General features: G+C 39.8%; 1 protein-coding gene across 1 annotated transcript in view; it reads right to left on the reverse strand.

The window, feature by feature from the left end:
- LOC102263923 (hemicentin-1) overlaps positions 1-13041 on the reverse strand; it is a gene marked incomplete at its 5' end in the record, with an annotated part of 222783 nt that overhangs the window by 159130 nt on the left and 50612 nt on the right. The window contains 7 exons of the mRNA XM_014541442.1: positions 345-539; positions 1250-1345; positions 3131-3403; positions 4905-5032; positions 7979-8147; positions 9192-9351; positions 10963-11075. Coding sequence (XP_014396928.1) covers positions 345-539; positions 1250-1345; positions 3131-3403; positions 4905-5032; positions 7979-8147; positions 9192-9351; positions 10963-11075 — 1134 coding nt within the window. The remainder of the gene's footprint in view (positions 1-344; positions 540-1249; positions 1346-3130; positions 3404-4904; positions 5033-7978; positions 8148-9191; positions 9352-10962; positions 11076-13041) is intronic.

Consider the following 13041-nt stretch of genomic DNA (forward strand, 5'->3'; position numbering starts at 1 on the left):
GATAAATGGTGATGGAAGGAGACTTGACTTGGGGTGGTAAATGCACAATACAATATACAGATGATGTATTATAGAGTTATACACCTGAAACCAATATTATTTTATTAACCAATGTCACACCAATAAATTCAATAAAAATTTAAAAAAATATTAAAGTCACAATAAAAAAAATTACACGAAATTTTAATCAAATCAGTCAATAAATACAATCAGATCACCAGTTTTGTTTGATAACATTTCTATTCACATTACATAATACTACACTGAGAGAATAACTTATATATAATAATTTGAAAATGTCACATATTCAATTTTGTGATTTTAGCATTTTAATCTGTATTTACCATGGACTTTGAGGTTATATTTTTTTTCTGTGGTCCCAGCTTCATTGACTACTACACAGATGTACTCCCCATTGTCATATGGTGTAACAGAAGCAATAACCAACATTGTGCCTTCGTCCAAGACAGAAATACCGGGCTCTCTGCCTGTCAGCTCTCTACCATTCCGTAACCATTTGATGGTTGGTTTGGGAGTACCTAAAAAAGGAATTAAAGCCTTGTGATATTTTACAACAAAATTAGAAATCATTATTAAAGATCCAGTATACTAGGAGGAAATAATTTGCACCCTAATATATATGCTACTTTCAAGATAATTTCCCCTGCATGGGCACCTCTAATTCCTGATTAGTCTTAAGAGACCTATGATCTCTAGTGTAGAGTTTGATCAAAGTTAATTTTATCAAGACATTCAGATGACAGTAATAAAAAAAAGCATTTTCTTGTGAGTCATGGTGCTCACTGGGAAAAACTATATTAATCAAATAGTTTAGATATATGAGGAGTTTTTGGTTAAAAATAAAGGAAGAGGGAAAATAAGATACTATCAAAGAAATAAACACGAAGATTGCCCAACCAAATAGACTGCATAAGTGATGTAATAAAATGATGCTTTATAATTCACATTTTAAATAAGCCTGATAGAATAGAGATGAGAAGTAATGGGAAAGAGCATGAACTATATGGAAGACAAACTAGATGAGGCAAGTTTGGAGGAGCAGAAGGTCTTTTCATTGAAGAAAAAACACCTATTCAAATAGCTGTTATTTGAAAGAGGGATTAGTTTCTATTATGCCCAGGTATTATAACAAGAACTCTCAAGTGGGATTTTATGAATTGATGTGGGCTCAGTGTAGAAGGAACAATATGACATTATGCCAATGCCCATATGTCTGGGTATTACACACCTTTTGCAGGACATGGGAATGCAATGCGCTGATTGGCCACTCTTTCTTGGAATGGGGTGTTATATGGAGGTTCCAGATCTTCCAGTGTAGGTGGTTCTATTAGAAAAATAAATGTATTATCTCAGACTTGGACAAAAGTACCATGCTGAGTTCGATACCTACTTATCTTTCCTTCTTGCCTTTGCATTGGTATTCTCCCGGACCAGGAATGTTCTTCTCCCTGATTTCCACATGGCTGGTTCCTTAGAGTCAATAAGTTCTCACCCTAAATATCACCTCCTCACAGGAGTCCTAACTAACAATCCAACCTAACATAGTCAATTGCTAGGAGCATCACCCTATTTTAATTTTCCACCCAGCACTTATTAGAATATGATCCATATTTTTATTTATTTGTTTGCTTGCTCTCTGCCTATTCACAGTGGGACAGCTCACAAAAGCAGGTGCTTTGCCTTTGTCATGACTTTCTCCTCACTGCCAAAAACAGGACAGACACTTGGTAGGAGCTAGATAAATATTTGTAGCTTGAAGGAACAATTAATCCCTCTAAACAAGGCCAATATCATTACAGCGAACCGTGGAACTAGATTTCCTAGGGATCAATATTGAGTGCACCCTACCACTATCAGGCGAAATCCTACTCTAACTCTCTGCCCAAAATTTTTCCCAAACCAGAGACAGTGAGTGGGGCAGTGATCTGGGATTGATGCCATCATCTATATCATTCATGGCAATTTCATTTTCACAGGTAAACATACAAATATGGAGGCCGGTTTAGTAATAGCAGGATTTCATTTCTTTCTAGGATGGTTCTCCTTTCAAAGCTGAGTAAAGAGTCTTATACAGAAACCTTCTGAAAGTGATCCAAGACTATCCAGGACTATATATTGTGTATATAGTCTCCAGCCATTTTCTCCCACTCCCAACCCCCACCATACATTTATCTCCCTGTGCCCCAAATCACCTTGGACGTGGAGTGTTATCTCTGTTTCATCGCTGCCTGCTATGTTAGCAGCAACACATGTGTATGCTCCGGCATCTGAGAGCATGGCGTGGCTGATGCTTAACATCCCACCTGGATGGCTAACATGCTGGACTCCATCAACCAGCACGGCGCTTCCACCTTTAAACCAGGTGATGACGGGAAGAGGCGTCCCCTGAGCATTGCACGGAATGTCCGCTCTTTGGCCAACTTGGACTTTCAGAAGTTTAGGGCCACGCTGTATCTTTGGAGGAACTGGAAACAACAAGTGAGCGTCCATAATTCAATTTTTAAAAATCCCCTTCCTTTTCTCACTTTGAGTGAGAGCTCCTGACCAAGAGGCAGGATGACAAACGGGAATAACCCCGGGATGTGGACCCAGGCCCAGGCCACTTCCTAACTCTGTGCTCGAGGGCCAGTTGGTCCGTTTCCCGAGGCCTGTTTGTTTGCTATTTGTAGCTTGAAGGAACAATTAATCCCTCTAAACAAGGCCAATATCATTACAGCGAACCATGGAACTAGATTTCCTAGGGATCAATATTGAGTGCACCCTACCACTATCAGGCGAAATCCTACTCCAACTCACTGCTCAAAATTTCTCCCAAACCAGAGACAGTGGGTAGGGCAGTGATCTGGGATTGATTCCATCATCTACATCATTCATGGAAATTTCATTTTCAAAGGTAAACATACAAAAATGGAGGTTGGTTTAGTAATAGCAGGGTTTCGTTTCTTTCTAGAACGGTTCTCCTTTCAAAGTTGAGTAAAGAGTCTTATACAGAAATCTTCTGAAAGTGATCCAAGACTATCCAGGACTATATATTGTGTATATAGTCTCCAGCCATTTTCTCCCACTCCCAACCCCCACCATACATTTATCTCCCTGTGCCCCAAATCACCTTGGACGTGGAGTGTTATCTCTGTTTCATCGCTGCCTGCTATGTTAGCAGCAACACATGTGTATGCTCCGGCATCTGAGAGCATGGCGTGGCTGATGCTTAACATCCCACCTGGATGGCTAACATGCTGGACTCCATCAACCAGCACGGCGCTTCCACCTTTAAACCAGGTGATTACGGGAAGAGGCGTCCCCTGAGCATTGCACGGAATGTCCGCTCTTTGGCCAACTTGGACTTTCAGAAGTTTAGGGCCACGCTGTATCTTTGGAGGAACTGGAAACAACAAGTGAGCGTCCATAATTCAATTTTTAAAAATCCCCTTCCTTTTCTCACTTTGAGTGAGAGCTCCTGACCAAGAGGCAGGATAACAAACGGGAATAACCCCGGGATGTGGACCCAGGCCCAGGCCACTTCCTAACTCTGTGCTCGAGGGCCAGTTGGTCCGTTTCCCGAGGCCTGTTTGTTTGCTAAGCCAGGCAAAATAGCCTCCCCCACACCAGTACCCTGCAAGGACTATGGGACATAATACATGTATAACGCCTTGCTCGAAACTTGAGGAAGAGCAAGCACTTAAAAATGTTAGGTTTCCTTTAATCTGTAAATGACTTGAGGTTTAAGACCCTATTAAAAGGCGATCAAGATAATTTCTATAATATAAGAGACTAAAACAAAAAGCATTTCTCTCTAAACATTCTTAATTTTTGTTCTCTTTGTGGAACCTTTAGCCAGACAGTAAGACAAGGTTCTCATAAAGGACTCTGCTAATTTCAGAGAAGAAAATCAAGATAAAGTCTCTATTATTTCTTTTTACCTACCCTCCTATAGAAATTTAAGTGAGATAACTTACCAAAGCACTGGTATGTATTATTGGGTTCCACATACATGCAGTATGTGGTATAGAATCAAAGAGACTCATAAGGATATAATCAGGATTTATATACCTTACCCCCCTAAAAAAATACTCATCTGTCCCTTCTTTTAAACTTAATATTTAACCAAGACTTTCTACAAGTTGTTACTAACAAGAAGCCTTTAAGTTTGATAATATTATTGCCATTATTTCATGAAGGAGAAAACTAAAGACAAGAGAGGTAAGGTAATATGCTTAGTGCCCTAGGACTAGTAAATGGAGAACTCTCATCAGATTTCAAATCCTACGACCAATAGGATACTATTGTAATTAATCTGGGAGTGAAATCAAGTCAATACTATCTGAGAAAATTTCTTCTATTTAAATACCCAGCACCTACACAAGGCCTGGCTTGGCTTATGTACACGCTAAGTATGCATTGGTTGAATGAATAACTGAACAGACTATGATAAATTGAGGGAATAAAGCAGGCTAATTAGTTTTAAAGTAGTTAAAAAATCTAGGAAGCAGAAATGTTCTCAGTTGCTGAGCCCTCTGAATAGTGGAAATGACCATTTAACTACTATTAAATTCTCCCTTGAGAACTCACCTTCACTTCAAAAAGCCACCAGTCTGAACACATTTTTATTACTGCACAACAAAAATAGTCAAAAGTCACTGTAGACATCTAATACGATTGAGATCCAAAAATTTAATATTGTTCATTTGAGGGAAAGAGGAGAGTTGTTTACAGATGGCAGATACACTTTTCAGAGTCAATGAAAGAAAATCACACCTCAGATTTGAGAAAAATTTTCTCTAATTACTCTATGTACAAATTGGAGGTTACTATCAAAGAAACTAGGAAGATGGAGCTCCCTGAGGCCAGTACACCGATATCTACGCCTTCATTTCAGAACTCACCGTGAACACTTAATTTAACAGACTGAGTCACGTTCCCAGCAATGTTTGTGGCCACGCAGAGGTACATCCCACTGTCTGAAACGCGGGCCTCTGTGATCTTCATTGAGCCAGAAGGGAGGAACGTGTGTCTAAAAGAAAGAAACCACATAGTTGACTACAGAACACAAGAATTTAAATAGCCCCCTATGCACTGTGGAATTACTACTCTGCAAGCAGGTTTTGAAACTGTTTTCCCAGCTATAATGTCTTTTTATGTACCTTAAAAGTCAGCTTACGTGCATAATTATCTTGTGTAGTCTGTATGGTGCTCTTGCAAATACAAAATCAGTTTTATTTTTCTTTTAAACCTAACCTAATGGTCTGAGATCATCAAGTAACTGCACATCTCTGGTTTATCAAGCTGCAGGTATACAAAGCAAATGTATATTTTAGTAAATTGTTGAATACTTTATTCTTTTTCTACAAAGTTATTTAAAATTTTAGTGTGCTAAAATCAAGGCAAAAGTAGGTACATGTGTAATTCTTGAATATATATTGAATATATTCCTCCTATAGAACCATAATGTAGTCGGGTGAACCACACCCACATATAAAAACTTTATTATATTAACTGCACTAAAAACTTTATTCCATTAATTGTACTAAAAAACAGAGACAATAAACAAAGGAATGTTATTAAGAACAAAGGCCCAATTTACACATTCAACAAGAAAAAGGCAAGTCACCGAAAACTGTGCAGGATGTTTAAAGAGGCAATTCTTAGATAACACAAATGGCTAACAAGCAAATGGAAGCATTCTGGGCTCCTTGGAAGCCAGTCCCATGAAACCAAGACAGAGGCAAGATATCATTGTACAGCCATCTGACTGGCAAAAATGTGTAAGTCAGTCAACATCATGCATTGATTATAATGTGGAAACAGGTACACCTAGATCCTATTGGTGGGAGAGCTAACCAGTACTACCCCTTTGGAGAGCAATTCAGCAATGTCTACAAAGCTGAAAACAGGAATTCCTTCTGACTGGAAATTGTAGTGCTAGGTACAGGTCTTAAAGAAACTCATGCATGCCCTGACCAGTTTGGCTCAGTGGATAGAGCATCGGCCTGCGGACTCAAGGGTCCTGGGTTTGATTGCGGTCAAGGGCATGTACCTTGGTTGCGGGCACATCCCCAGTGGGGAGTGTGCAGGAGGCAGCTGATCGATGTTTCTCTCTCATCGATGTTTCTAACTCCCTATCCCTCTCCCTTCCTCTCTGTAAAAAACCAATAAAATATATATATATACAAAAAGAAACTCATGCATGTGTATATAGAGAGACGTATAAAAAGATAATCACTGAAAAGTCTTGTTTGTAAAATCAAAATAAAAAAGAAAAAGGAAAAAAAGAAAGAAATGGAAAGCAAACAAGAACATGCATGTCCATAAATAGGGCAATGTATATGTAAAATGTAGAATATATACATATATATGTTAGTTAAGTTGAATAAACTAAATCTATATGTATAAAAATGGGTCACCATTAAAATAATATTATTAATATAATAATATATAATATGTTACAATGGCAAATTAAAAACACTCAAAACAACATGTAAAACACAGGCCCTGGCCAGTGGTTGGAGTGTGAGTGCCATGCTGAACACCAGAAGGTGGAGGTTTGATTCCTGGTCAGGGCACATATCCAGGCTGTGGGTCACATCCCTGGATAGGGCATTTGTGGGTAGCAACCAATCAGTATTTCTCTCTCACATCTATGTCTCTCTCTCTCTCTCTCTCTCTCTCTCTCTCTCTTTCTCTCTGCCTGTCACTCTAAAATAAAATAAAAATTAAACACAGAAAACAATGTTCTATTCCAGGGGTCCTCAAACTATGGCCCGCGGGCCACATGCAAATACAAATATTGTATTTGTTCCTGTTTTGTTTTTTTACTTCAAAATAAGATATGTGCAGTGTGCATAGGAATTTGTTCATAGTTTTTTTTAGACTATAGTCCGGCCCTCCAACGGTCTGAGGGACAGTGAACTGGCTCCCTGTTTAAAAAGTTTGAGGACCCCTGTTCTATTCTATACTATGCATGTGTAGGATGCACACCAAGTCTATGGCAGTGCTTACCCTGGGAAGAAAGAAGAGATTAAGGAGGGGAACAATGAAACTTCAACTTTATCTATAAGAGTATTTCTTTTATTAGAAACTATTCAAAGCAAACATTTTTTTTCAAAGAAATAGTAAAATTATGCAAAGTTCTTCTTGCTTATCTTTTCTCTCATTAGTGGAAGAGAATCTACTGTAGCATGAATTTATATCTTCATAGCTATGCATCAATAAGTGTAACAGACAATAGCTGAAGGCTATAATTCTTATACCACCAGTAACTTTTGGCATAATACTGAATTAAAATAGTAATTGCTATCATCTTTTTAGAACTAGAGACAAGGAGTGTGTAATATATATTATCTTATATAATCCTTCAGGGAAGTATTATCCACATTTTATAAACAAGAAATCTGAGGCACAGAGATCCAGTGGACAAACTGCCAAAAGTTGCAGGCAAGCTTTAAGAGGCAGAGGTAAATTTAACATCGAACAAAGGTTGTGCTCTTAAAGGCTCTGGCGTTCTGCTTCCCATGTCACTTGGCTTATCAAATATATTGTCTCCGTGGGCCTTTATTTGTACAAGGGTTTAGTCAACAAGATTTTTACAAAACCATCCAATAAAAATCAAATCCTAATCCTAGACATCAGAGTATCTATTGTGTTTTATTCTCTGGTGGGATTCATGGAATCTACGTGTAATATGCACTTTGTGCCACCATGAATCTCTGTACAAATAGGCTCCGTTTTAATAACCACCTTGTCAGATGCACCTGTGAAAAATTATGTTATAGCTGAGTGTTAGCGTTTCTGATACTAAAGAATGATCTAGAAGGCATATCTAGTTTCTATAGGCTCAAATGTACATGTGACTCACCTCAAACGCAAGTTGTTTTTTGAAACAACTGAAAAGAGGACTAGGTACAACCCTCTACCCTGAGACACTGTTACCGTGGGTTGCAATTCATCCCAGATTTCCTACCTTGGAGAGAATGGCGAGATGAGCTGGCTTTCTTTGGCCCAGGTGATTATGGGTGGGGGCAAGCTCTTCACTTCACAGGGGAGGGTCACCTCTTCCCCCGCAAGGGCAGCGATCTCAACAGGCTTATCGTGGGACAGTCCTCTTTGATCTCCAAACACTCTGGGCCTTACTAAAATAAATGCATGTTTCAGAAGGGAAATAGTACATTGAAAACATTCAATTTGCAATACAATGTGGACTGCAAATATTCTTAAATCACTTATAAAAAGATACTGCTTATTTCAAAGGTTTGGGGGCATATCTAAAATTTTCCAAAAATGCATGGATTGTCAGAGCTGAAAGGAAAATGACTAGAAAGTTTCCCTTTTTAGCTCTTCCTTGACCATGGAGAGGCCAATTGAAATGCCCTCTCAGAGTCTGCCATCTGTAAAAGGAACCCTGAAGGCGGAGCGCTAACCAAGTCACAGCTGAAATTTGGCTTCCATGGGAGTTTTAAGGAACTGGTGTTTCTGAAGAGGGTTGGGTGCAATGAGCATATTCCTTAAGACAGTGGCCAGCAAACTGCGGGTTGCGAGCCACACGCGGCTCTTTGGCCCCTTGAGTGTGACAAAATACCGACTTCTGCGCATGGGCCACGAAGTTTCAATTGCACTGTACTTGCGCGCCCGCACGTGGTATTTTGTGGAAGAGCCACACTCAAGGGGCCAAAGAGCCGCATGTGGCTCACGAGCCGCAGCTTGCCGACCACTGCCTTAAGACAAAACCACAAAATGTTTCCAAAAGGCCATGCAATTACTCTCCCTTTAAATCAGAATCTAAATAGGGGAGATGTTGGTTGGCAGTAAGAAATATAAACCTGGGGGGCCTGGCTGGCATGGCTCAGTGGTTGAGCACCGACCTATGAACTGACCTATGAATCAGGAGGTCCTGATTCGATTCCCAGCCAGGACACATGCCCCAGTTGTGGGCTCGATCCTCAGTGTGGGGCACGCAGGAGGCAGCCAATCAATGATTCTCTCTCATCATCGATGTTTCTCTCTCTCCCTCTCCCTTCTTCCCTGAAATCAATAAAAAATATTTAAAAGAAAAGAAATATAAACCTGGGGGAATAGTTCACTTTAGGGCATAGCCTTCTGGTAACATTATCTGGGAGAGATGTGAGTTTTGGCACAGAGACAGCATGGGAGAAAGACATTCCTCCTCAAGCTCTCACCGTAGACGGTCAGCTGCACTTTCCTTTTGGCGTAGCCAGCAGCATTGGTGGCGGTGCAGACATACTCCCCACTCTCCTCGCCCCCAGGTGACACCACATACAAACTCCCGTCAGCCCCCGCGGAAAACTTAGCATTGCTGGTGGAAATCAGCTCGCCTTTCTGCAAAACACAACCCAGAGCAAAGTGTTTGAGATAATAAAGAGTGACTTCATGTCTGGAAGAGGAAGAAAAAAATTCTCTAAGGGGGGGAAAACACAAGATTAAAAAACACACGCTGATTTGAAGGAAGTTATTTGCAAGAAAGATTAAACAAATAAAGCAAAGGTGGTAGTTCTTCATATCAAACTATGCCCCTTTCATCCCAGAGCGACTGAACAATGGAGGGATCATGCTGACAGTAAGGGAAGGGGCAGTGCCCATGCTAAGCCAGGCACACTTTTGAGCACTTCTCATCAATTAACTATTTTCGCTCTCACAACAGCCTTAGGAATAGGAACTATCACAACCCCCACTTTACAGCTAGGGGGCAGTGTGGAGTCACAGTCAGTCCCTGGGAGAGCTGGCTTGCAACCCCAGCAGTCAGTCTCAGGAACCCACATGCTGAACCTCTGGGCTTGGTCTCAGCACAAAGGCCAACCTGGAAAGAAGATTTCCATTTTACATTCTCCTAAAAGGTGCCCTAACCTTCTACTCGGTAGCAGACTTGGGATCAGCTTCACTGTTGTACGTTTGCATCCAAATGCAGAAATCAACTTTTTTTTTTTTTTACTGAGGTCAATACCAACTCCTCTATATTTCAGGGGGGTGTTTTTTTTTTTTAGACGTAAAACATTAGATGGTATGACACAGTACTTTGGTGTAACAGTAATTATACAAACGCCACATTTCATTATTATGCCATCATTTTATATTACTTTATATCTGCCAAGTTAAAATTAATTTACAGAAAATATGCCATCTTCATGGCTGTTCAAAGATGGGAAGGACATCCTCAGTAAATGAGCTTTTCCTCACTGCAAGAACACAAGTAAAAGCCGTACAACTTCAGGGCAGGGATATAGAGGGGGACTAAATGGGCTCGTATATGTGTCTTCCCGGAAGAGCAGAGTCTGGGACAAAGATTTGGAGGCAGTAAGGTTACTTGGGACGTAGGGCTTGAGTGAAGCACAGAAGGATGGAAAGCTAACACAGGGCTTCCCTGATCTGTTGCCGCTGTGGCTGGGCTGAGAAGCTTCACTGTGCTGGGGACCCTCCAAGAAACTGGGGGATGCATTTCAGAAAGACTCTTCTGATGGATGAGAAGTGAGGTATTTATGTAGGACACCGGCCCCCAACAGGAGTTATTCCCACTGCACTTCCTGGACACCTCTTAGCAGGTTGAGTGGCCTTGGAGAAAGTCCTGAGTCCAAACTGCATGACACGTGACCTTAGCGGAGTGCACGGAGCTGTCCACAGAGATGCGCTGAAATCAAAAGGGCTTAGGGGAAGTGGCAAGGGATAAAATGAGACCTGCGACCACATGGAAGGTGCTTAGAAAGTTCCAGGGCATGCAGACAGTGCTCTATTCGTGTTCCCTGTCCTGTTGTGAATACCATTCAAACATCAGGTAGGTGAGTGTGATAAGAACATTGTACGGTCCCTTCCAAGTGGTATGACTGCATAGATTTTCCTTTTTGTAAGGTTTTATGGTACAGTCACAAGTTGCATGGATGACTAATAATATTGTTAGAGCTCATAACATGAACACACATCACTCAATGTGCCATTTACCTTGGACCAGGTGATAGATGGTTTGGGAATGCCACTGGCTTTGCAGGGTAGAGTTACTGGGATGCCTTCAATTGTACTGAGTATCTGCTGCCCGTGCTGAATGGTTGGCAGGACTGAAAAAGGAAGCAATATTCAGAATCTGAGCATCTGTCCTCTCATTTAGTGCTATAGCTTTAAAGTTGAACATTTTTAGGATTTCCTGACTATTTGTAAAAATTAGCAAAGACTCAACATTTTCTGATAGAAACATAGGGTAATTTGTAAGGGAGTGTAATAAAAAAAAGCAAATATAATAGTTATGATCTGAAGCATTTAATAAAAGTTTAAAATCAAGGAATGACTTATGTGTAATAGGTTGACTTTTCTAACAAAAGTAAGAGAGGACTGAGGAAAACCTTTTTGCCCCCATGGACACTCAAGATAAAATTACATCCTAAGCATTGCACATTGAGCACCTATCTTTCATCATTCTCTATCACTCAAGCTGCAGTGAGCTGACACAAGCCTACCTCAGGAGAAAACTCAAGATAAAATTACATCCTAAGTATTGCACATTGAGCACCTATCTTTCATCATTCTCTAGCACTCATTAAGCTGCAGTGAGCTGACACAAGCCTACCTCAGGAGAAATGGGCTCTTTAGACACCACACACATTAAATATCTGTCTACACCCAAGAACCACTGAGTGAGCTACTACATTTAACCTGGAAAAAGGGGATTTTATTAAAAAGGAATTCAACAGTAAAATTTGAAAGGCTTAGGAGTTTACATTTAAAAGACTAAAATAAAGGATTCTAAGTCAATGTTTTTAAGAATAACATATTTTGACTTTAGTAGACAACTGAAGAATTAACATTATATGAGTAGAAGCAAAAGGAAAAGGAAGCATGCTCTACATCCCATGCTGTGTATATCTCCATTAATTATCATCAACTTGCATATAAAAGCTATCGATAATCAATGTCCTCAAAGTGATGAATTGGATTTAAAAATCTTCCATACATAGAAGTTCCCAACCTGGTGCAAGAAACACAATAAAAATTCAACAATACCAGGCATTTGCTTTCCTTCCCATGGGAAGATGAGACTAGAGCTCAAACCCTCACTGTGTCTCTTGTCTTTATGTCAAAATTTTCTAGAATTATCACAGCTACCATGCAGCAGAAATTTATCAGAACAAGAGATACCAGAGACCTTAGTGCAAAAACTTCCTTGGGAGGCTTAGATTAGCTTTGCTACATACTCATATTTTCCGAGGGCTGGGTTTATTCTTTAGATAATTTATTCCTAAAGAATTGGCAGCAAATCCCCAAGAATGTCAGGCTACTCTCTAAAGCAAGAAATGGAATTTCCAGGATCATCATGGATTAGTCAGCTTTCAACCGTGCTGTCATTTTGTGGCCACATGGAATAAGCCATATTCTTAAATCCATATTGAGTTTGACAGCTATGAAGGAAAGTAGCAAATTTAGGCAATGTTTTCAAATCTGATGTCATCGGAGTATGGAAGAGCTGTTTCTTTCCAGATTGTCAATCTATGTAAATCAACATGACAAGAAAATGGTTTATTTCTCGTTTTAATTTGCATTTATATTTACATCCATTAACTCATTCTTTTAAGAATTGATTGAGAGTCTTTAGTGACGATTCTTAAAAGTGATGAAAGAGCGGTAATGCTTTTTAACATAAATACAGAACCTGAGACTTTGTATCACATCCAGCTCAAAGACAAATCTGTGGGTTAAATGGATGCTTGGTTGAGTTAAAGTCAAATGGCTGGCTGATGTTTCTTTAACCTTATTGACTAAATCAGTTACTCATTTTGGACTAATATGGATGAAATAATGTCCAAATGACATTTTAACCTTTTCCTTGTTAAAATTTATTGCATCAGGATAAACTATATCATTGGTTTATGTCTTCTTCCCACTCCTCTGATCTTTTCAGACATCACAACTAATTGTGTCCAAGTGAAAATGTGCCTCAGAATCCTTCTCAACACCATATTCTAGGCAGTTGATAGAAGCCAAAGGGAGATGACATGAATGTACTTCTATGCTGGATTCTCAAACCAGTCC

Source organism: Myotis brandtii, unplaced genomic scaffold, assembly GCF_000412655.1.
Source record: "Myotis brandtii unplaced genomic scaffold, ASM41265v1 scaffold270, whole genome shotgun sequence".
In the NCBI taxonomy this organism is placed as follows: Eukaryota; Metazoa; Chordata; class Mammalia; order Chiroptera; family Vespertilionidae; genus Myotis; species Myotis brandtii.